Source organism: Seriola aureovittata, chromosome 7 (assembly GCF_021018895.1).
Source record: "Seriola aureovittata isolate HTS-2021-v1 ecotype China chromosome 7, ASM2101889v1, whole genome shotgun sequence".
Taxonomy (NCBI): domain Eukaryota; kingdom Metazoa; phylum Chordata; class Actinopteri; order Carangiformes; family Carangidae; genus Seriola; species Seriola aureovittata.
In genome coordinates this window covers 28,544,332-28,570,173 of record NC_079370.1, presented here as the reverse complement: position 1 = coordinate 28,570,173, position 25,842 = coordinate 28,544,332, and the positions used below count along the sequence as shown (strand labels likewise).

The 25,842-nt window shown below is 41.2% G+C and overlaps 1 protein-coding gene across 2 annotated transcripts in view; it reads right to left on the bottom strand.

The window, feature by feature from the left end:
* Nucleotides 1-25,842, bottom strand: part of grik2 (glutamate receptor, ionotropic, kainate 2) — a 332,322-nt gene that overhangs the window by 160,885 nt on the left and 145,595 nt on the right. For both annotated transcript variants that reach the window (XM_056379853.1, XM_056379852.1), the window contains exon 7: nt 18,392-18,565. In XM_056379853.1, the coding sequence (XP_056235828.1) occupies nt 18,392-18,565 (174 nt within the window). The remainder of the gene's footprint in view (nt 1-18,391; nt 18,566-25,842) is intronic.

Sequence of the window (25,842 nt, the reverse complement as noted above, 5' to 3'; positions counted from 1 at the left end):
TCTTTATTTCCTGCATGGTGGGCTTACCTTGATGCGTCATCAGTGTAACATGAGTGCGTACACAGGGATGGAGGTTTCGTAGGAACAAAGACTTGAAGGTGGAGTTCTGCTCTAAGCCTGGTGTGTTCCTACCCTGAAAATATGCATGCCTCAAACGTTGGTAAAAGTCATTGGGATGTTCATGGCGGGAGTGTTTTATTTGAGAAGCTGCAACCAAAGATTCTATCTCATCCGCAGCAGGAGAGAATTCTTCTGTCAGTGCTTGACAGAGCTCTTTGTAGTCATCTCTGACACTGGGAGGCAGTGATTGCACAAACTTGTGGACTGCTTTTGAGCTGGTCTTCCACACCAGTTTAGTTTTCTCCCTTTGGGTTGCATGGGGCAAATCAATTAAGTTGTGATCTAACTCCCTAAAGTAGTTTTCAATATGTTGATCAGAGCTGTCTGGATCAAAATGTTCAATGTCCTTTGCTAATAACTCAAGCGCTTCGAGGCGGGGGCACTGTGAGGTCCCTACTGATGAAGGCGAGACTATGCTAGCTGGACTAGAGGAAGGAGCTGAACAGCAGTCATCACTCTTATGGAGGTGCAGAGAGGAGGCTGAACAGTCCGGAAAAGTTTTGGTCCTTCTGTTGGAGGGGTGAGCACAGGTGAAAGTGTTATGCATCAGTGGCTGATGGGAACATGAATATCCTCTACCGGATAAACTACCTGTCTCTTCAGTGTCAGTTTCAGGAAGATGGGAAGTCAGGTGGGTGTAACCTCTGTCTCTCAGTGGAGGTTGAGGAGCTGACTTCATTTCCCAGGACTTAGGGTCAGTTGGGAATTTGTCCCATCCTCTGAGTGGAGGCGGAGTTAACCTGTCATTAAGGGAAGAGTGTGAAGCAGAGAAACCAGAATCACAAGCACTGACCGATCGTGGTGGAGCAAAGCATTCTGATTTAACCCTTAACAATTCTTCCTTGTGTGAACAGAGGTCTACCTCTGCTGCATGCAGGTCTCCTAAGTAGCGCATGGCTTTCTTGTTAGCTTCCTTAACTTCCTGGAGGAGAAAAGCATTTTGAGCTCTAAGCGATTTTACCTCCTCCTCTAGGGCTGCTTGGCTCTGAAGTGAAATGCTGGTTTGCCTGTGGAAGTTCAACAGTACACATCTTAACAATGGGCCTTTGGATGCAGTCTGAGCATCACCTTTGTCACTGAGTAGCAAGTCTATTTCTTTACTGCACTCACTGGAATTTAACTTGCTGATAAATTCTAGGTAGCCAGGCTTCAGGCTCTGTGCTAGGGAAGAAATAAACTGCTCTACACAGGAGTTCTCCATTGTTGTGTCTGGGAAAGAGGGAGGTTAAACAAGTTTTTCACAAAACAAGAAGGCAATATAGTTGGCTGCGGTGTTGCGCTGGCAGACACCTTGTAGTGTAGTTTGGTAGTACACTAGCCTAACTAAACAATGCAGTGGCCTACACTATGGGGGGTAGCTTCCTGTGGAGGAGGGGCAGCTACACTAGTGGGCATAAAGATTAAGGACAGTAAAGGCAAGTGCAGGTTTACTGTCTGCTTAAGAAATGTTTCAAAAAGCAATGACTGAGATGCAAGGCAGTAACAGTCCAAAGATTATCTCTTCAAGTCGACTCAGGCTGTAATGCAAGGCAGTAACAGCTAGGTGCAGAACTTGGGTTTCACAGGGCTGATAGCACGCTGTGGCTCTATCTCAGGCTCTATTTCTTACTCAGGCTGAAATGCTTGGCAGTAACAGCCAGGTATAAGCTCTCTGTGTTACACAGGGCTGTCGGCACACAGTGTCTAAGTTAAAGGGAGCAGCAATTCTGACAGCTTTACTAGATAGCATTGAACACGTGGTATTCAAATGCTGGACTGAGGTTCTTACATTTCCTACAGAATAAACTCAACTGGAATTGTTAGCAACAATAGCAGGCTCTTGATACTAAGGCTTAAGTGTTAGCTATTAATAACTGGAGGACGTCTAATATTACTTCAGGTAAAATTAGTAAACCAATTCTCACCACAGTGCACTTGTTTGTAAGTACACCTGGACGTTTACTCCTGTGGTGGACTAAAAATTTTTCAACCTTTGCGGTTTTGGCCAAATTATGAATTTAATATTGCACAATTATGAATATTTGCCAACAGTACTCGGCCTCACACGGGGCACCATTATGTTGGGTCTGAGCTCTATTAGTAACTGGAAATCATTATTACTCGGCCTCACACGGGGGCATCATTAGTACTCGGCCTCACCCGGGCGGCACCATTATGTTAACAGTACTCTACCTCATGAGCTGGACACCAAATATGTTAGATTTCGGTTGTTTATCAATTTATTGGCTATCACAAATTAAGAAAATATTAATATTAAAAATATTAATATTAAAGAATAACTTTAAAATGAATTAAAGTTCACGGGGCACCAGCCTAAACTAATAGGCAAAATAGCCAATATGCTTTTAGTCTCAATTTATTACAATTATTCTGGAACTCTGATTAATCATTAGCTTACTAACTATAACCAAATTACCAAATCAATAGTAAGTTACAGTTGAAGGATTGGAATTCTACCGAGTAGAGGTTGGCAATATTCACGCTTGTGCAACATTAAAGACACCAGTAGTTATACTTAAAAAGGCATTTATTTACAATGGAGCAGAGTAAAGTACAATGTCTAATCTAGCATATACAGGTGTGTGTGTGTGTGTGTGTGTGTGTGTGTGTGTGTGTGTGTGTGTGTGTGTATGTGTGTGTGTGTCTGTGGGGACACAGACAAAGGCAAGATGGCCGACTCAAAGTGGTCACTGTGACCACATGACCTGAACAAAGTAGACTACAAAGATGGCGGTAAACAAAGAAACTACTAAAATGGCCGCTGAGACCACCTAGTGTGTGTGAGAGGGAGGGTGTGAGTTTCTTTGTTAGCCTAGCTCATGTAATCTAAAGGTACCAGGTTAGAGGGGGAAGGTTAGCTTCATGCAGGTTCTAGGACTGAGACGTACTGCTATGTGTGTGAACATACGAGTACTCGATTAACTGTATGACTGACCACAACCTAAGCAAACATTCCAACAACAAGACATCAATCAACAAGTACATTAACAAGTTAAGACTTCTGCTGATTAGCTATGCTGTGCTATGCTGTGCTGGGAGAGGTTAGGCCCAGTCCGTTAACGTTACCCTGTCCTTGGAACAAGCAAAGAGGTCCTTTCCAGTGTCTTGTAAAATCCAGTGAGTTGGGAGGTTTCCTGGTGGAGTAAAGTCCTGTCTGGCTGTGTTGCTTGCTGTTATCTCCTTTGTTCTCCTCACAGAGTTAGCTGTTCCAAGCTAACTGTGCTACGACTCCTGTTGCTTGGAAAATCAGCTGGCCTTGTGTCGTAGCTGCTGATTCTGAAGAGGATTGGGTTCACTCACAGTTAATCCGAAGCAGGTCGCTGTTGTTGAGGAGAAGAGTGGTTGCAGGCTGCTGTGAGCAGGCCGGCGAGGGAGAGCTGGTTTCTCAGGTAGCAGAGCTGACCTGGGCTGGGGCCTTGTTGCCCTTTGAAGAACCGAGAGGAGAGGGCTGGAGCTGCTCTCCAGAGCAAGCCAAGAAGGGAAGAGAGAGAGAAGGGGTCTAGAAGACTGGTTTTGTTTGGTGACACCCTTGGGGGTCACATGTCACACGCTGGCCCACACTGGCTGGCCAGTGGGGTCCGTGGGGGGGAAGGGTCATCCCCAGGTGTGAACAGTGAGGAACTGTGGGGTGTGAATTCCTTTGTCCAGTGGAGCAAAGAAACATTTGGTCTATTGAATGACTGAGTCCCAACAACATCTTCTAACCATCAGTTTCATCGACACACATGATAAGTTACCTAGAAGGTTAACTATGAGTAACTTTTTGTGGTTGACAAAGATGTTTATTTTCCCAAAACTACACTCTTATTGATATTTCTGTCTTTCTACATTTACTAGAATACTACATTTGGTCAGAGGGCAGATCTGTATGAAATGCCATCTTTGTGTTTTGGTGTACATGTTATTTATACATAAATATCCCTAGCGTGAGACAACCGTCCATCCTCTCTGGGAGCCAGATATGTAGATGTGGCAGCACTCCTGGGATGGAGGGGGAGGGGAGGTGTTTGGATAATCCAGAAAAGCCAGAATGTGGCTATATTTCTGCAGTAACCCATTTCAGGGGACGCCCGTCTAGGCAGCAAACTGACGGCAACACTGCAGGGCTGGGAGTCATTAATCCAGCTGTGGGTGCCGCTGCTGTAGATTGTGGGTGACAGCAGCACTTAACTTTACCCACACAGCCACTACATATCAATAATACCAGAACACACACACACACACACGCCACTGAGACAAAAACACATTACACATTATTGAAACAAGGTGAAAACAACACAGACCTCATGAAACACAAGGACACAGAATCCATTCTTAAAACACACATACACACTTTTCTGTTCTTTAAATATTTTATGTTTTATTTCATGTTTAACATTGGTGAGTTAGATATGATATATTATATGTTATTTTAAATAGTCTTGTTTCAATTGTAATGGAAATAAATAAAGGTTCATGGCTATGTTGAGCTTTCGATTTTACACATTACTTAGATCTTTTTATCAATAAACCACAGGTTAGAAAAGAAGGTAAGATATAATCTGTAGGAAGTATATTTGTGTTTTGTTTTGTAACTCATTCATAGTGTATAGCTAATGAGAGGGCATCTATATCTATCTATCTATCTATCTATCTATCTATCTATCTATCTATATATATATATAGTCATTCATAAGTCATTCATAAGTGGGTTAGCTGATATTCATCACGTGTATTTGGTAATAGTGGGGCTACTGGATAGACAAGATGAACAAAATGTTGAAAATCAATAATTCAATAAATAAATAAGAGTAAAACATTTGTTATCCTCAATATTTAAACATGCACATTTTGTCATTTTGCACCAAAAATTCCAAAATGTTGCCTCAACTGAGTTTTGAAAAATGAACCGCGAACTGTGAGTGTAATCATGCTATGTATCGACTGATGGCACTGCAGTTGTTCAGATGCTGTAATTCCAGTCCCCTGAATGTCAACTCAAACTCAATTCATTACCTTTAATGAGACGAAAGACACTCAGGATCTATCCTGTGTGAGCGTTGAAGTCCCACCGTCACCTCAGAGTTTCACTCCCAGTGACTGGAGGTGTGCGCTGCAGCTGCTTCTGCTCCGTATGCTTGCTTTCATGGTCAAATTAATTTGGTGGCGAGATGGCGCCAGTATGTGTGGCAAGCCGTCTGTCAGGCCTGTTCGGATTAGTGTTTGTTGTTGCACTGTTCTGTGTTTGTTGTCAAGATGTGTCTGCTCTACTGGTGTATGATCGCCAAGCACTTTTTTAATATCAGAACATCTCAAGAGAAGCTATTAAAGCAAGATTTGGGAGATCAAACCTCGAGCCTCCCACCATTCCTGGCGTCTATACCGGCCTTCCTGTATTGCTCACCTTCTGCACATTACGGGGGAAGCGATCCAGAAGACGGAGGAACCAGGGAGGTGTTTTGGTGAGAATCAAGGCTTACTTGAAGCCCGCCTGCATGATTGATCCTTGCCCCCTTTCGAGTAGATTTTCTGCGACTCTACAACCACTGGGGCTTTGGTGGATCCAGCCTGTCATTCCTGTTCACCCCTCTGAGGGCCTGCTTCACCTGCTGGTGGAGACTCTTCTTCCCAGGCAGAGCCGGGTCCGCCACGGCGGCATGGATTACGGGAACCTTCGTCCGCTGGGCCGCACCTCTACACTGATTTGGGAGGAGATGACTCTTCGTTTGGCTCTCATTAATACTAGGTCACTAGCAAATAAGACTTTTTTGCTAAATGATTTCATCACCTCGTGTGATTTGGATTTTATGTTTCTAACAGGGACCTGGCTTCATGCTGGTGAGTCCATCCCATTCTCTGAACTCCTTCGTCCTGACTGTTTGTTTTTCAGATCTTCTTGGACCACCGGCAGAGGTGGAGGGCTAGTGTCTGTTTTCAAATCCAGATTTCAATGTCGACAGTCACCGGCCGACTCTTTTTCCAGCTTTGAGCTACAGACATTTGTAATAAAGTTAAACTCTAAAGGGACACACACTGGACCTTGTGTTGTCCTTTGGTTTAAGTCAATGTGTCAGTGAGATTGGTGACACGTATTTCTAACCATTTAGCTGTTTTATTCACCATCACACTGCCACGCTCTCAGGTTAAACCGTGCGCTCGCCGTGTGTGCAAGATTAACCCTTTAACAACGTCTTGGTTTTCTGCAGCTTTCAATGACTCTGTGCTCCACACAAAGGATTACTATTGTAATCTCAGTCTTGATGAGTTTGTAGCTGTTTTTAATTCCTCTTGTACTGACTCACTGGACTTGGGGGTTCCTTTTATTATTAAATGCTCTAAGCCAATAACAGGGCCGTGGCTGAATGACGCCACTTGTGCTCTCAGACGCGCTTGTAGACACGCTTGTAGACACGCTTGTAGACACGCTTGTAAACACAGTTGTAGACATGCTGAGAGAAAATGGAAGAAGGTTCATCTTTAAGTTTCCTTAGACATTCTAAGAAACAGCCTATTGGAGTACCAGAGAGCAGTTAAAGCTGCAAAAACCCACTTTTTATCAAACCTTGTGACAAATAATAGCCACAAACCTCAGTTTCTTTTTAACACTCTTAACTCTATAAATCCCTGTGACTCCACAGGGATTGCGGCCATCTTCCTGCCCCCTAGACAGCATCCCATCCCATATCCTCAAGGATGCTTTTAATACCCCTGGGCCATGTATTATTGACCTGATTAATTCCTCTTTGATGTCTGGCTGTGTTCCAACTGCCTTCAAACATGCTGTAGCACAGCCCTTCATCAAAAGTAACAATCTTGACCCTTCTGTTCTATCTAACTTTAAGCCTGTTTCCAAGCTCCCTTTTCTATCAAAGGTCTTGGAAAAGGTAGTTTATGACCAACTACAGTCATACCTTGACTTAAATGGTATTTCTGAGAAGTTCCAGTCTGGTTTTAAATGGCACCATCACACAGAAACAGCCCTTTTAATAGTTTTTAATGACCTGCTTTCAACTGTTGACTCTGGTAACTCTGCTGTCCTGGTGCTCTTGGACTTGACTGCTGCTTCTGACATGGTAGATCATAACATTCTTCTGTCACGTCTCGACTGGTGTGTAGGCATTAAAGGTACAGCCCTTAAATGGTTCCAATCTTATTTCTCAGACAGGAGTTTCTCTGTCCTCCTAGGCCAGTATTCTTCAGCCGCGTCCCCACTTAGCTGTGGGGTACCCCAAGGCTCCATCTTGGGCCCCATTCTTTTCTCGCTATATATGCTTCTCTTGGGGTCTATTTTTAGAAAGTAAAACATCTCCTTTCATTGTTTTGCAGATGATCTACAGATCTATCTCCGTAGTCTCCTCAATTATTGCTGTTACTGGTATGCTTGTTTTGTGTGGTTGTTGTTGTGTTCCCTGTATCCGTTCTGTTTGCATTAGGCTGCTCCGCCTCCACCCTATCAAATGCCGCTCTTAGGAGCACCGCAGGATGATGACGAGGAGGTTGCCGCCCCCATGATGGATATTTGAAATTAATATTTTTAGCCTTCAGTTTCTGATTGATCTCAGAAGTGATCTGAGATCAAAAGGGGGAATGAAGGGATATGTTATTTCTGCTACTGTATACATTGTATGATTAAAACTGTGAATCAGCCTTAAACTATATGAACTATGTGAACATTGTAACATTGTCTGCCGTTGTGCAGAATAAAGTACAAGGACAGAGAGGACGAGAAAGTACGATGATATCATGCTTAGATAGCAGGATGTGCAGTTAAGATGCTGGGACCGGTCGGGCTGTGTGAGAAGAGGGGGAGCGATATTGTTATACAAAGAATGTGAGAATGTGTATAAGAGTGAGTGACTGAAACAAGGGGGGGCTGCACCCTGCTTAGACAGGTGAGAGGAGAGCAGTGTGAGTCCAGAGCTCTGTAAGCAATCTCAAACTTCTATGCTTGGCTATACTTTTAATAAATTAGACGTGTTGAACTTTAAATCTGTGTCCTGCATACTTCATCAAACGAACACGTGAGTCCGGTTTTTGCTGTGAAATAATGGTGGACTCAACACTGCCCATACAAACAAACAGCCATGCTTCTATTCAGGCTCTGCTGAACCGTCTTAAAGATGTACAATCATGGATGGCAATAAACTTCCTCAACCTGAACAAAAACAAAACAGAAATTATTCTATTTGGACAATCCAACCTTTTAGATGGTTACGACAGTGTCATCGGCCTATTAGCCTCCTACTGTCACCTGTTGTAAGGAACCTTGGTGTGATTTTTGACTGTGCCTTCAAATTTGATAAACAGTTATCAAGATGAGCTTTTTTCAATTAAGGCCCCTTAGTAAGGTGAAGGCCTAAAGGTAGGGGTGGGCGATATGACAGTATTAGATCGTGAAGGATTACAACGTGAAGACGATCTTTCAAACTGCAGAGATCGTGGGATCGTCTAGGGCACATTCTATAAGTTGCAGTTCTATGCTGATGCACTGACGCACCAGACGTATCGATGTCGTCAACCTGACCGACCAATCATAGCGAATTACAGACAGTGACGCGCTTTCCTACCCGCCTCCTTGTTTGTGTGTGTAGCGGTAGCACATGGCTGAAAGCCAAACGGAGTTGGTCGCTAAAAAAAATTCCACCTCCATTATATGGAATTGGTTTGGATTTTCCGCAACTGATCAATAAGCTATTTAGTGTTTTGATAAATAAACCCTGTTTAAATGACTGTCAGTAATGTCTTTGATTGATATTTTACTTTCTGTTACTACTTTTGCAAGAGTGCACTTTATTAGAATGTTGTTGTTGTTTACCTTAAACTTGTTTGCACATACAGGCAAAACTGCGACAATTTGAAATAAAATCTGTTAAGAAAGGTTCTTTGGTCTAAATTGTCTGTTTTTCTTTTTCCAATTTAAGATCGTGATAAAATCGAAATCGTGATTTTATTTTTAAAAAACCGTGATATGATATTTTTGCCATATCGCCCACCCCTACCTAAAGGCCTACCTCCCTCCACATGATTTTGAGAGAGTAATTCATGCCTTCATTACCTCTCGTTTAGATTATTGCAATTCTTTGTATGTTGGACTTGATCAGTCATCACTTTGTTGACTGCAGGCTGTTCAAATTGCAGCAGTCCGCCTTTTGACAGGAAGGAAATGGTGTGATCACATCACACCTGTACTGGCCTCTCTACACTGGCTTCCAGTCTATTTCAGGATCCAGTTTAAAATTGTATTACTTATTTTTAAGAGTGTCAATGACATGGCGCCACCCTACATGTCCGAGCTCTCCAGCCAGAGCACTGAGGTCAACGAACTAATTGTTCTTGGAAATTCCAAAAAACAGAGGTGATAGAGCCTTTTCAGTGGTGGCCCCCAATATGTGGAACAGCCTACCTTTTCACGTAAGAGCTGCCCAGACCCTTGATTATTTTAAAATGCTGCTGAAGACCCCTTTTTACTCGCTGGCTTTCAATCCTGGTTGAGCAAGATACTTTGGTTTTTATGGTGCAAGCACAATTTATTTTCCTCTCTTTTTATTTGATGATGTTATATTGTTTTTAAATGTGTGGGTTTGGTCAGTTAACTTACTGAATACAAATTACATGAAGGCTTTAGTAATTTTCCAACATTATCTATGGGATAATAAGAAAAACCAAAAAGAAATAAGCAAAAAGTAATTTAATCTGTTCAGACCAATCAATGTCCTATGAACGTCCTGAGAAACTACTGGCAGCTACAGGCGTGTTTTAGGTGTGACAACAGTGAGTCTGTTGAAAGAAGAGCAAATATTGAAACTGGGCGACTGGCTCCTCTGGTTCATCCAATCACCTTCAGAGTAGTTTTTGAATGTGCCTGCCTTTTTCCAAAGGGTTTCCAACAAACTCTTCACAGATCACAGGTTCTGTGTGATTAACCATCTGGCACAAATAAAATGCATGTTGCATATTTAGCATTTATTCGGCAGTTAATTAGCTAAGCTATCATTTCTTTTATCAACCATACACTGTGGCACATGCTAAGGAGCTGCTGAGCACTGTGGTGAAAATAGTTCAAACAAAATTCAAGCTAAAGCAAAAAGGAAAAATATAAACTAAACCCATCCCACAGTTTTCTAAACTAGCTAACAGAGAAGGAAACTTACAACTTTCTTTAGATTTGAATTTGAGGTCTTTGCTTGTGCAAAGTGCACTGGACATAGACGTGCTCATGTTGTACATTTTTGAAGTGAAAAAGATGGTGATGTTTTTCCAGGAATGGAAGGCTGTTTTGAAAGCACTGTTGCTTCTATGTTGACTCAACACTGTTCTTTATCCCCTGCCACAGAGTGGAGTACTTGTCTTAGAAACCCTGTGTGTTTATGCACTTTTAATTATTTGATAGCATTTGTTACCATGAAAAAAGTTTTGAAATTGCAATGTAATCAAGGTGTGATCATATAATCCTTGACAATGCAACTATAATCTAATTACCCATTTTTCCAATGTAATTATTTTTTGGAAACTGATTACATAATCACGATGTAATCCATAACTACTCAACCCTGCTTACCTGGTGTGGCTTCACTAAATTGCACATAACATGGAACACAATGTCAATTGTTACTATTTGAATTGATTTAACATTAAAACTATGAACATAATACAAAAACATAATATTTGTAAAACCTTCTCAAAGCTTTGTATGTGTATGTGTTTTAGTGTGACATTCTATGGCACTGGTTACCCATTCAACTAGTGTTTCTTTATAAAATTGGTATAGAAGCACAATTTTTTTCAAAAGTTAGTATAGCAGAATGATGTTTTTCCTGGAGATTGGGAACCACTAATCTGCTGCAAATGCTGCAAACTGGTAAGAGACCATAATGTGCACCATATATACAAGTAGACTGGGTATAATGATTCAGAGAGAATGGTAATAAAGTGAAGACTGGTCAAAGAGGAAGAAGAATTACATGATAGTGTTTCAGAGATGGCAACACTGCAAACTTCAATCCCCTCAAGTGGGCGTAGTAGAGAACTACTTGTCTTCCACAGTCCTCTGGGCTCACAAAAACCCTGGGTTAACTCTGTGCTACTGGAGTCACTGCTCCTCATCCTCACCAGTGCTGCCAAGCACTGCCAGCCACTGCAAATGTAACGCCAGCTGCCGGAATAATGTCCCAGCAACATGTCATTGCCAAATTCTTTCCCCGGCATGTGGACAATACAAGAGCCAGATCCAAGTCTGTGAGCCAGAGAGGGAGAGACAGAGAGATGGCTTGATGCACACAGAGAAGCAGATGGAATAAACTAAGCTGAGAGAAGCCTCATCTAAGAGGTGGAGAAGTGTACGGCATCATCCAAGCGTCGAGTGTGAAGCTGCAGCCAAAATGTGGAATAACCAAATATTAGCCTCCCCCTAATGAGAACTCCTTCAAACAGCTCGAACTCCAGACAAAGGCTTTGGAAGCTTTTCAAAGCAACAGCACCGGCCTCATCAGGGCATAACCCACAATGCAACACAAAAGCTTTGCGTCTTGGAAAACAGTGAGGCCACATAGGGGAGCATGGTCTGAGTATCAAACAACCATCACAGGCAGGTTCCTTGCTCTGTGCTGGTTGTTTGTGTTAGGTGTGCGCTTTGACAGGTCTAACCAACCCCGCTGCTCCAAACCTGAACTCTGCCCAGAGGCCCCCACACACACACACACACACACACACACAGTTTTCCAGCCTGTCTCCAGTGAGATGGCATGACTGACAGATTGGAAAGGAGCAGGCAGGATAGAGAGGAAAAACCCATCTCTCAATCCCTGCACCAGCCTCATCCTATTCCAGTTCACTCATCTCCTTTTCTGCCAAGCCAACAATCCATCCAGCACACATGCATGCACGCATGTACACACACACACACACACACACACACACACACACACACACACACACACACACACACACACACACACACACACACACACACACACACACACACACACACACACACACACACACACACAGTCAGCCAGTGTTAGTGAAGAAATAAGATGCTATTTAACAAATTATCTAATGTCAAATTATCTAATGTCAAATTATCTAATAAGACAAAACAAAACAAATTCTGTTCCAGAGGAGCCACTGAAACAAAGTGACAGGCAAAGATGGATCAAGTTATGGATTACTTGTGTTGGGCTTAAAATAAGATAAAACATAACTTTTATATTTTAGTATTAGTTTCAGACTAGACAGTTACAGTTTTATGTTGCAAACAAAGACTGTCTATTCAAATGAGAACTCCGTCTCATGATGAGAATGTATTTTGCTATGTGGCAGAGACAGCTCACATGTGCAACATAAAGGTTCGTTACAACGCAATAGAAGAGAGTTATGTGTGTAATGTTTGTATACATTTATTCAGTAGGTCAGTTCATTCTTTTTCAATATCCAATGATAATTCTGCACCTTGCTGAATTTAACATTAGCCGCGTCTTGACCAAAGAGTTCTCTTTTAGTTCTTGGTTCCTGTGGCCCATTGTTGTCTGCGTTTCCACCGCGGCCTAAAGTCCTGGGAAGATTATGCAAACTTTTTACTTGACATTACATTATTCACTGCACTTTAAAGGACATAACATGAATGAAAATACGGCACATTGTATCTCGTGTATATTCAATACAGGAAGCAGCATTTTATTTTCAAATACGGAACGATCCCATATTATACATGACGGGTGGCAACCCTCGCCACTCTGGTTGTTGTTGTCCTTTATTTTTTTGAAATCCTGTTTCAGTTTTTTTTACCTTCCCCCGGACCTGTTTGAAAGTACTACCCCCGACCAGGTACCTTTGTGAGGGTCAATCAATTACCCCACAACTAACTTAAACCCTGGTTCCTGCAGTGGAAACGCGCATAGTTCCTCAAAAGGTTCCTGGTTCCTGGGGAAAGTTCTTGTGGTGGAAATGTGGCTATTATGCACTTGACTTAAACTACTAGTAGATAGTGCAGTCATTTGTGGGCACTTACCAATGTGTTTTCAATACAGAGTTAAAGATAATTTTATGTTATTTGCCTTGGTTTTGCATTTTGTTTCTACCTACCTGTCTGTCTGTCTGTCTGTCTGTCTATCTGTCTACCCCCTCCAATGCACTAGTTTCCAGGTGACACAAAACATCCCTTGGTGTTTATATGCAGCTTATTAGCAGAGCAGCAGCAGCTGCAGTTTTCCATGTGCGCCCACACAAGATGCATTCAGACAGTGATGAGGGCGTGTGACTGACAGGTGCCCATTAGGTACTTATTTTTTCAGCATTAAATTATTAAAGTGATAGTTGAAGTTATCTTATGTGGGGTTGTTTGATGTAGTTATCTATAGTCAGTGTATTACCTGCAGTAGAATTAGTCAGTGTGCTCTCAGTTAGGAGAAGCAGCAGGAGGAGCTGCTGTGGGCGGGGTCAGCAGAAAATTGTGTTTTAGCCACTTTAGAAAACACCCACATAAAAAAACAATATCAGTTAAAGTGTAAGCTATATATAATCATTTCATCGCTTTATCTTGCCATCAAGCACTACATTTTCTCAAACATTGAACTTCCATATTCCTACACATAGGTGCACTTATGCTGCACACTGTATTACAATGCAGACCAGCTGTTTTATTCGTAAAAGGGCTGTTTGATGGCACGATAAAGTGGTGAACATATTCAAATTATAGCACAAACTTAAACTGATTTTAGATCTCCTGCTGTCCCCATCACTCAGCTTCTGTTCTGGTGCTCCTGCTGCTTCTCCAGACCGGTAGGGCGCTGACGCAGACTACTGTAGGTAATGTACTGATTAAGTAAGTTAGTAATTAAGTACCTCATGCAACCCCAACACCTCAAATAAGCTGAACTATCCCTCTAACCTATCATCAAGAGCCCGACTCCCAATGAAGACAGAGGTGAGCAGCACTGTGTTGAATCACAGGTCAGTTGGGATAATTGCAAGGGGGGCATTGGAATTTCTTTTTTTTAATGTTATAACAAAAATATAAATAATCAAATCATTTTCATCTCATGGCCTTCATCAACAGATAGAGTTTGCTCAGTTATCATGGGGATGGTTTAGTTGTTGCCCCAAGTGTGCATGGTTTCACATTGCAGCTTATGCCAATTCCACATTTAGGTCATATCATAACTACACAGTCTCAGTGATAGTTGAACAAATCCAGGCATTGATGAAGGCCATGAAATGTGGCTAAAAGCGCCCAGAAAATCACATAAGTGGACCTTATGATAAGAATTTTTTGATTAACTATTAAATGTATTTTTAGTAGCATGAAAATGACACTGTTGGAGCAGGAAATGTGATGATTAATGAATATTTGTTGTATGCAAGTATGTGCAGATGATTATGTTACAAATGGTCTTCACTTCTTGATTAAAAGTAATTAACAACTATAAAATACACTGTGAACATATATGTAAGGTTTATTGGCAGGCACACAATAATAGCAGAGTTCTCACACAGTTCTGGCAGGTAAGCCTTCAGACGAGCTTCCTGCTGTTTAATATATATATTTCTCATATGACTCATTCTATCCATTCCCACTGCACACCATATGCTGTTTGAGTGATGCTTAGATAATATGAATCCTGGAATATGTCTGATGTCTGAGTGACATTTTTTATAACTCTGTTTGGATCTGACTTTAAAATGGTATCTGTCAAAAAGGAAATAGCTTTCCATCACTGCCCCATTTAAATGTACCCACAGGTAAAGCATATTTATGGTAATATGGAAATAGAAATGACCCGGGAGGGATGCTGTGGCTCTGAATACCAACTGTGTTTTGCAGCTGCAACAAACAAAGAGATGACCTTGATGACTGAGAGGTCAGTCCGTTTCCTTGGACCAGTGTAAAAGTTAACATCTCCACCTTCCAACTCATGACAAGGAGATAAATGCAGAAATTACAGTCATGCCTGAGTGTTTTTTTTTTTTTTTTAAACCTGTTTCAATTTTGCAGTGCACACAATGAATCAGACAGCAGCTAAAGCAATTAACAAGGAGAGACATTATGGTAATGAGAGCGTGGAGCTTGTAAGGTCACTCTCGTTGTGCATGTTAAGCCACGACTCAGGGCAGGGATTCTCTGCCACCAATTGAAGAAGGCAAAGGAATGAGGTGCAGAATTAGCTTATCTGATCTGTCACACACAGACATGTGCCAGAAAAAGGAAAATAGTCTCTGGACCAACTTCATGGGCATATTTAATGGTCTTCTGCAAAGGTTTCAGCTGCAGCTGCATTGCGTGCTGGCTGTGAAAAAAACTAAATGGTCTGGCAGGTAAGCAAAGTCAGAGGTAAGCAGTAGGTGAAAAAATGAAGTGAGATGTTGGAGGATGTCGAAATGCAATATTATAAAACACAGAACACTGACATAAACGAATGTGATATCTGAAAAATGAAACAGACAGTATATTAAAAACAGCAGAAAGGCATCGTACACAGACATCATTCAGTTTAATGTATGTGGGATTTAGTTCAAACTCTATAAACAAACCTAGTAAGTTATTCTATTATTCTATTTTAATAGTTCTTCTAATATTACACACGCACGCACACACGCACGCACGCACGCACGCACGCACGCACACACACACACACACACACACACACACACACACACACACACACAGCTCCTGATGTCAAATAGGAAGTGTTTTGGAAAAAGTGTCGGCACAATACGCTGTAGCTTCAGTCTACACCTTCTCAGATTGTAGACGTGTGATGTGCCATTGCTTTGAATGTTTTCAACTGTGGCATTTGAGTGGCCATTTTTTCCAGTGCTTATCTTATTGTCACTGTTATTGATTTCAAAGCAAAATCAAATTTCAATTTCAATTGAAATTGCAATTCAAATGATTTAAATTGTCATACTGTTCAAATGGTAAATTCAATCATTAAATATAAAACAATGGTGCTGAGTGGAGAGGCAGCCTCTGGACTGCTCACTCAGTCCAATCTGTCATGATCTGCAGGGCTTTAAGTTCCAGCACATCAGCACTTCACCACTTAAACACACCGCACTGTAAATACAGCACACAAATGAAGCTGTTAATCAAACATTTATGGAACCTTTCACCATGTCAATATGCATTAGCATCTGACTGATTGCCATTTGTCTAATTAATCAGTCCCCTCCTTCAAACTCATATGCCATTAATTCACTGATGAGCAGGGTCACAGCAGACTCCTCACACATAAATCTTCCCCTGTCACTGATCCAAAAATAACCACCTCGCCTGATGACTCTCTGCAGGACAGCATGGAGTAAAAAGGACGGATATAAACACAAAGATGATGAAAAAGATTTTTTTTTTGCCTTGTTTGTTCTTCTCTGTGTGGACTTAAGACATCAACTCAGGACTCCATGTAGCAGCATGTGCTGAAAGCTAGTTGCTATAAAGGCAACTGTCTGAGCTTTTTGTGTTTTGAAAAGGTCCAGTTATTACAAACAGTCCATTTCAGGTCTCAAGTGGGAAACAGTATTGATTCAGCCACAAATCCAACAAAAGGGGCTTAAACTGAGTAACACCCACTCTCCAATATCAATCCAGAAACATGACTCAGCAAGATCTTGCTGTTTTAGAAAAAGAAAAAAAGGGAATCCGTTATTCCCCAGAGGTAGGCCACTGTTTTCAATCAGCAGCCAACATGTTTCTACTGCTGCCGCCAGTGCTTTACAACTGGAATCAGACCAAGCGGCTACATCGGCCCAACATTTAACACCTCAACATTTCTGGGAATAAAACACAAGGACTCTGATTTCACTTCTGCCTTCCCTTGACCCACTCTCTGTCCTTCTCCTTTTCATTCATCCCCCTCATCTCATTTTTCTTCCCTCCTCCATTACTCTCTTTTCCTTCTCATTCCTTGTCTCTGGTGGGTTGATATTTTTTGGCAGAGTTCCCAGATAAGAGATTGGCATGAAAGCTGCGTGGAGGAACAGTTATTACAGGCGGTGTGCACTGATCAGAGAGGTTTCAGATCACAGTGAAAGAGACTCTTCTTATCACGCCCAGGGGCTCACAGCTCGGGGCACCACGCTTTTCCTTTTGACTCCCTCAGACGAATGGGAAGTTACAGTGAGGGAAGCCACAGCACATTCACCCTAACAAGTCTATCATGTCAAGAACAATGCTTTATAGCTTAAGACGTGACTTCATGTCTGTGGAAAACAGCCAACCAGCAGGGAAATATTGGCGAATATTTGCTACATTGTCCTATTGGTCAAATGTGGAGGAAATACATGTGCCCCAGATTAGAGTTTTAATGGGTTTTACAGGCTTGCATCAGTGAGAAAGAGTAAACCACACTTACAGCCAGCTCAGGCCACTGCTGCATTGCATTAACATGTTTTATAAACATACTGAACGTGTTTGCAGCTCATGCACAGTTGGTCTGGTAACAGATATTTAACTGTAATCACTGCACAGCACCAAGCTGTCCTGGTTTTATTTTGTGTCTGTATTTCCTGAAAAGTAGAAGGAAAACTGTGGCATTCATTCTTTCATTCTACGGTCATAAAACAAGACCATCGGTAACAAACAGCACGATTAAATGCGGACTGTATGTTAACTGTCAATAAATATTGCCATTTATAACAATTCAAAGGGAATTTTGCATGTCAGAGATGCAAGCTGCTCCATCATGAATACAGCATATAACGGTAAGAAATGAGCAGTGGACACTGTGAGACTTCACGCATGTCTGATAGAGGACCACCAGTGAGATGGAAGTGGTTCATGTTCAAGAGCTGCAGCAGAGCCGGGATATGACGCAGCTACATCCAGATGACTTTAACGGTTAGTTATTGTGAGGTAAAACACCTGATTTTTGTCCTGTTTCTCCAAATAATTCTTATAATAACCTATTTTTTGTGGGCTCCAGAACAGCCACGAACATGAATAAACCCATAAGGCACATATGATGCACATCAGGACTTATTGTCAGCAAATGGAATGAACATGAGCTTTGCATGTTGTAGCATACTCACAATGCTGCCACCAAATCTGGACCAACAATTGACCAAACTACAAACTAAAAATCAACACTGTACAGCAATGTGTGTTTCTTTAGTCCAGACCAAATGAACCAAACTACAGGTTTGAAAGTGACCTGATGGAGAAACATGGAGCATTACAGCAGATAGATGGTGCTGTGTACATGTTCGCATCAATATACTTCATGGAATCCAAGAGTTTGAGACAATAGGTAAGTAACTGCTGACTGACAGAGGAATTCATTCATTCGTCCATGAGACTCACAGTCATGAAGCCGTCCAGTAGACCAGAGTCAGGTTTGGGTGGAGCCTGCAGCCGCTCCATGGACCATTTCTCTATGATTGAGGCCACTTGGCTGTTCTCAGTGTTGAGGATCCTGAAGCCCGTCATGTTCACACCACTGTATCGGTAAGGCTCCACGTCCAGCGCAAACAGATCCTGGAAAGAAGGAAAAACACATCAGAGATAGAGAGACAGTTTGATCGTCTTATTAACAGCCCCGCAGTTGAAGGTTAATGAGAAAATAAAAAGAAAGACTCCACAAACCCCACAAAGCCATACAATCGTATTCATCAACTAGAGTCTTAGCTAACAAGAAACACAAAGACGATTCAGTGACGAAACTGCTTTGGAGCTTTAAGAACCTTTGACAGAGCAAGGCTAGCAGCTCCCTGGTGACTCCAGTCTGTGTTCTGATGGCCAAACATCCTGGACTCAACTCTTGTATACACTGTGTATACACACTGTACACACATTCAATAGGGTTCTGTAGGTAAGGTTCAAATTTTGAGGTTCAAATAAACAACTGTGTTTGAAAATATCTGGTTTGTTACCATATTACATTTATATGTTCCCATTTAAATGTAAAGACTCAACTATGACTTAGCAACATCCAATTACTAAGCTTTAAATTCGGTTGAACTAATGTTTAACTGAAGCTAAAGATTACACTTTACAATAAATTTAATGAGTCACCTCCCGGGTCATCCAATCTTGGGATAAATTCAACATCTATGGTGTTTATCTTATTTTATTTATTTAAAAAATGGCAAAGCATTAACTGAAGTTCATGGTTCTCAGAGAGACCTAACAAAGAAACTCTCTCAAAGAAACATAAAATAGACCAATAATATTCTTGAATTTCCAGGGTTTATGTTAAGGAACTTCATTAAAAGAAAACATTCAAATGGGAATTAACATTGGGGGTAATAAGTCTTGTATTCAAGTTTCCCCTTTAAATAGTGTTTCCCATCGTGTTGCGCTCCGTGATATGCGAAACTTTTGCTCAATTTGGACAAATATGGCATTAATCAGAATAATCACGCAGAACCCTTTTAATTATTTGATTTGCAATACAATTTCAGAGTCACCACTATAAACTAATAACCATCCCTCTGTATGATCAGTCCAGGGCAAACAACAAAGATCGGAAAAGTTCAGTGACTGAAAGAAAGTTACAGAAAACACAGGCAGCAACTTTATTTAACTTTGCCTTAAAAACATTTAATAGTAAACACTAACGAACACTAACTCCACATACAATAACACTACAGTGAAAGAACAGATATGTTTCCAGAGTGTGATGAATTTACCCCAACAGAATGCAGCTGGTAAATTTAGAATCACGTCTGGATAGAGAAGCTAATAGTCATTTCTGAATTCACCCAGTTAGCAGAAAAGATGCATACGGAACAGCTGATTCTGCAGTGTCCGGTGTGAGTGAGAAGCTGATGATGCAGCAGTGGAGGTGAAGATGAAGACTGTTGAAAGTTGAAATTAGCAGAGCATCGTGAAGACAGAATGGGACACCTATAGCATCATTAGCAAAGGAACCTAGCCGCCTAGCCATCGGTTGGTTGCTCACCCTCTCAAGGGGTCAGTGTCATACCTACACCCCCTCTGGGCACAAAGTCCGGTAGAGGCCAGATATGACATGTTTAATAATGATGTTCATTTTTAAAGCAAGATCCTAAATAATAATATCCTGATGTTCAGGTGATTTTAAAGAGACCAAACGCCAAATGTTTCTCTCTAATGGTTATAGAAATATTAATATATGAGTTTAACAAACATACAGCTTGCAGAGTTAACTACAAATGACGAAAAAAATCTTAGGAGTAAGAATACAAGTACATGCATTCAAACAGTAAAAACTGTAATACGTTCATGGCATGGTTGGAGTTTAAATTTACATGTTCTTCCGTCTGGGGGCTTTAAGATGAAAATGAAAAAAATTAAAGATGGAAAGGATGGATGGAAAGATGCATCACACCTCAGATGTGTTTGTTTTGTGTTCCGACACATTGGTGTGGGTGAGGGCTTCATCAAGGTTAATCTTAAGTTATGATTTGACATTTCAGGAATGACTGTTAGGGCGAAGATTGGCTTAAACATGGCAGAAGATGACAGGCTGTGATGGGACTGGTCATGTTCGATACCAGCCCTGACAAACCAGAGAACTTTCTCACAATGCGGCGGTGCGTCTGGTCTTTGATCAGACTAAAAGGGCACGTGTCACTCTGCTGCTCATTGACCTACACTGGCTACCCATGCCCCCCCACCCCACCCCCCACCCAAATCAAATTCAAGTTACTAATGGTGCTTACAGTGTGACTTCTAGATCTGCACCCATCTACTTGAACTCAAACATTCAGCTTTATACTCCTTCTCAGCCACTGTGTTCCTCTAAGGAATGAGGTCTGGCATCACCATCCCTGCACACAAGACAGTCTCAGTCAAAACTGTTCTGGACCAAGCAGACTCATCTCTGCTGATAGCATCTTTTCTCCCAGCACCGTAACATACTGTACGTAACTAGCACTTACTGCGCACTTCTGGTGCTAGTACTAGTAGTTAGTGGTTGGCATTAACATCCCTCGCACCATTACCACCAGCAGCCTGGATTGTTGACACAAGGCAGGTTGGTACAGTAAAGGGAAGTGCGTTAGTTCAAACGGCTAGAGATGAAAGTGTAGATGACTTTGGAGACAGGTCTGGCAGCCGGCTGGGTTGGACAGAGGAGGTATCCTGGAGAGAGACGGGTGCAACAGGCCATGTGTAAAGATCCAAGCCTATAAACAGGCTGTGGATAGTTACTGTCTTTTGTTGGTGTTCTCATGGACCTTTCTGGCCAAAGATGACCTAAACCAGGGAAAACTGTGTCGCCCAGCGCAGAAACAAAAACAAAATCTGTTTTTTCCAGACTGTGAAGCCAGATTCGCAGATTCGTACTCTACTGACGGACTCAAACCTGGACTCTCTTTGCTTAACAGAAACTTGGCTCCACAGAAATGGGCCAGCAAATATGATAGACATTCCTGGTTATGCATGCTTTGGAAAGGATGGAGTGACTCCTAGGGGTGGAGGAGTGTTGGTTTATATCAAAGAGAATTACAAATGCAGAGAAACAGAACTGAACACCCATCTTAAATGCTTCGCCCTAAATGTGATTCTTCTCGTGATTCTATTCTTTTATATAAGCCACCATCATATGGTGATTCTTTTTATGATGAACTAAAGGTTTGATTCTCACATAGAAACAATATTATATGGTGATTACAACATTATCTGTTTGGATAAAAACAATAAACAAAAATTGAAAATGATGAATAAAATGTCAAAGTTCAATTTCCATCAGATGATTAAAGGATGTACAAGCATTTTGGTAGCTGCAACAATGACTGTTTAAAGATGATCATCCCTAAATCCAAAAATCTGCAATTTGAATGACCTTGGGAATATCAACTGGGATCAGCTCATACAAATAGATGACTTGGATGTGTGTTGTAACTCCATGACTACTGCTATAGTGAAATTAACAGCAAAATATGCTAAGAACATTAAATGTAAATAAAAGAAGGCAACTGTATCATGGCTAAATAGTGAAAAATGTAAACTTATGAAACAACACCAGGTCAAACTGAGTATGTGGCTGGACCGCCTATGGTCAGATCCTGATTTGATAACTGCAGCCCTCTGAGAAAGATCACCACAGGGATAAATGAAAGACTGAGGTGTGATTTCAGTTTTACTTATAAACAGTCAGAGAGGAGAGACAGACTATCTTTCCTTTTTCAAGTTATTTTTCCAGGTTTTTGCCTTTATTTCAGTTATAGTGAGAAAGAGAGACGGAAAAATTGGATTGAGAGAGAAAGAAGATGACGTGCACCAAAGCGTCACAGGCCAGACTCGAACCCCGCCTGCCGCCGTAAAAACTAAACTGTAAGCGGGAATTTGAGCAGGTGAGCTCCAAGGGAGAGTGCTTCAAAGCAGATGATGATTCTTTCTTTGTCTAATACACGGAGCACAGCCGCCATCTGGATCCAAAATAGTTTAACCTTTATTTACTTCAACTCCAGAACGTCACAGACTTTTATTAGTTTTTATTAGTAAGTTCTATTTATAACTCTTTCTGTTTGATATGTAGAGTTGGTCATAGTCGTTAGTACAAAGCCTCGTTACCGATGACCTCTCTCCCTCTCTCCTGCTCTCTCTGCTCGCAGTGTCTTATATTCAGTTATTCCTCTGCCTCCTTCAGTAATAATGATACATGTAATGAAAGTAGTTTACTCTGAGTTTCGCCGCTCCTCCGCTCCCCTGCAGTTCCCGAGCGAGCGGGAAACCGGAGACCGGAGCTCAGTACGCTGTCGCTTGGCACTCCACTGAAGTCAGTCAGTCAGAGACGTCTGTGATTATAGGGCTGGCTCCGCTGTTGCAGTCCAGCCAAAAACTATATCTGGCTTTGAAAACATCACTATCTTTTAAACTTAATACTGATCATCTGATCTACAAAAGTCTAAGAAATAAAGTAGCACTGGAATTACATAAAGCAAAAGCCTCATATTATACACAAGTTATAGGAGATGCCAAAGGCCACAGTGGTTCCCTTTGGAAACAGTTAAACAACTTGACCAATAAATCATACAGCCAAAAAGCAATCAAGGAAATGAAAATGAATGGAACAGTCATTACAGATAATGCCACTATGGCGCATGAATTTAACATGTAATTTATAAAATCAGAAGAAGAACTGACATGACGCTTTGACTCTCCAAGTATAACTAATAATACAGTATTCACAGAATCACTTGATTGCTTTCATATCCAAGAAACTGGTGAAGCAACAAGGTTATTAAGAAATGATCAAATTCTAAGGCAAAAGAAATTCATAATTTGGTTATTTGTTTCATTTAGAAATACAGATCTATATTGATGAAACCTATATGTCATCTTATTAATTTATCAATTAGGACCAGCAAAAAGGCAATCACTGCACCGGTCTTCAAAGCAGGAGATAATGATCTGGCATGCAACTATTCTATTCTTCCTGTCCTGTCAAAGGTACTTGAGAAGGTTGTGGCAGCTAGTGGACGACCTAGAGACCAATCAAATGCTCCATCCACAACAATGTGTATTCAGACCAAGACAGTCCACAACTGCAAATTGTTATTTCAATTAAAATGTAAAGCGTTCCTTGGACGGGGGGGGGGGAAGAGAGAGGAGGGAGAAAGCAAAATGAAAGCAAGGGAGCAAAATAGCAAAAAAAAAAGTTGCTCACCCAGGACAATGGTCATGTGACTGACATGGGGAGCTGACCACTGCTAGTTATTCTTACAGTGTTACATTGTGGATATGGGATGGGAAACTCCAAACATCAGATATATATACACATAATAGTGACTCAAGAGAGATCTTTACCTGAGCTGTTGTGCATGGACATACCTGGAGCAGTGAGGTGAAATCTCGATTTGTAAATGAAATGATCTTTCCTTGTACATTACGGATGGTATGTGGATGTTTTTAAACTGTATTGCGACTGATTTCTTGATTCGATTCGATCCTCGATTCAGTCAGAGATACTTCAGTTAGAACACCAGTTTTTCTTGGATAAGAATGATATTCTCCGAGAGGTAAAGCTGTAAATTGTTCTTCTAACCTGGTGCGTTGTTAAAAACATTAATGTTTACATTATGAATGGACTCAAAGCAGTTACATTAATGCAGTTTCTGTTTAACATGACCTATAGTTTAGACATGCATCTCAAGAAATAATAGATGTAATGTGCGTTGTTAACTACCGCAGCGCACTGGCTACAGTTTGTATGAACAGGCACACACAGCTTCTCTTCACGTCTCATGTTTAGCCTCGCTTTAGTCCAGCTCATCACTGTCCACATAGTTTTTAAATCTGAAATGACTGACTGACTTTAACCATTTTATTTGTTTGTATCAGCTCTCTACATGATACGCGTGATGATCGGATCTTCAAGCTCTTAAAAATGAATATACATTTCGACCTTATTCTGCGAACTATGGATGTTTTATTTCATCACTTGAAGAAAAAAAGGGGCGGAGCATCGTTGCAGTGGCTCCAGCAGTTTCTACACCTACGCCCGCCTGACCAGTCATTGTGACAGCTTCACATCTCAGCGATTCATCTCAGGTTTTATGAATCATTATTAGATTATTCAAATGAAGATTGATTTTACCCGGAGATTTGATTTTTTTAACCCAGCCCTAATATTATCAATTGTGTTGTCTGTTTTGTGTTGTTTTTGCTATTAACTGTAAAAGCCCTACTAGGGACAGGAGTCGAGAATTAGCAACAGCTATAAACTCTTAGTTTCATGCCCTGTTTTGAAACTATGTTATAATGTATTGTCCCTATCAAATAAATAAATAAACTAAAAAAAAAAACATTAAATAGAAAGCAGTATCCGAAGTCCGATTTAGGTGATGATGAGCGTGATCAACCTTATGAAATGGTTCATGTAAGGCCAATATCAGCCCATGATTAACACACTGGGGTACTGATCAAAACTTCCATATAGCATTAGAAAGAAAAACAGCAACACGAGGTAAGCTAAGTGAAGAGAAAAGAGGAATCTGGCAGGAAAGGGCCGCCATATGTGGCCTCAGTATGGCTGGGTTGTTCACTCTGCTGGGAGAATTAGGCTGTCAGCACTGGACTCTGTCTGCCAAACATAACAGTGGGGAATGACAAGACACCCCTCTGTCTGTTCCTTCCTCTCTTGCCTTATTCATTTGTATTCGTACTTTACTTCATGATGAAAATACCAGAGGCTTTTAATTATCTCACCTAAATTATACCACACTGAATGGCTGCACAGAGGAAGTATGCGCATTTAGATGTTACATTTCAAAATGAAAATGATCCCTTTCAACCACAGTCATGAAAAGCATAGATAGCTGAACCTGAACCTGAAGAATTAAATTTTCAAAAGAACCTGACATTTAAAAAGTAAAAGGACAGGGGAGAGGCAGAACAGACAGGGAAACAGTGTTTTTATCCCAGGCAACACAAGCGGCCTCTTCAGAATGAGAGTGGGATGAAGCTTCATAATAGTCTGATCTGAGTCAAACGTTTGACCTGGAACATGGACTCACAGCAAGTTCAAGGTATCTTGTACAGCCACATAATATCAGAAGAGATACGGACTCTGATTCCAGCCTTTCACATTTAGGTGAAAAATAGTGACACTTTCTACTGTCTCATCTCTCTGCAGCCCAAAATAAATACTGATGTTTACACTTTAATGCTGTTAAGTCAGCTATCACTCTGTGGATGACACTTCATTTACCGATTTCAAACTGGCTGTAACCATTGTGATAAAGTAACAATAGTAATAAAAGTAATATTAATAACAGGAGGCAGCACTAGAACAGGAAGAGGCAGAAGGATAAGAAAGTAGAAGA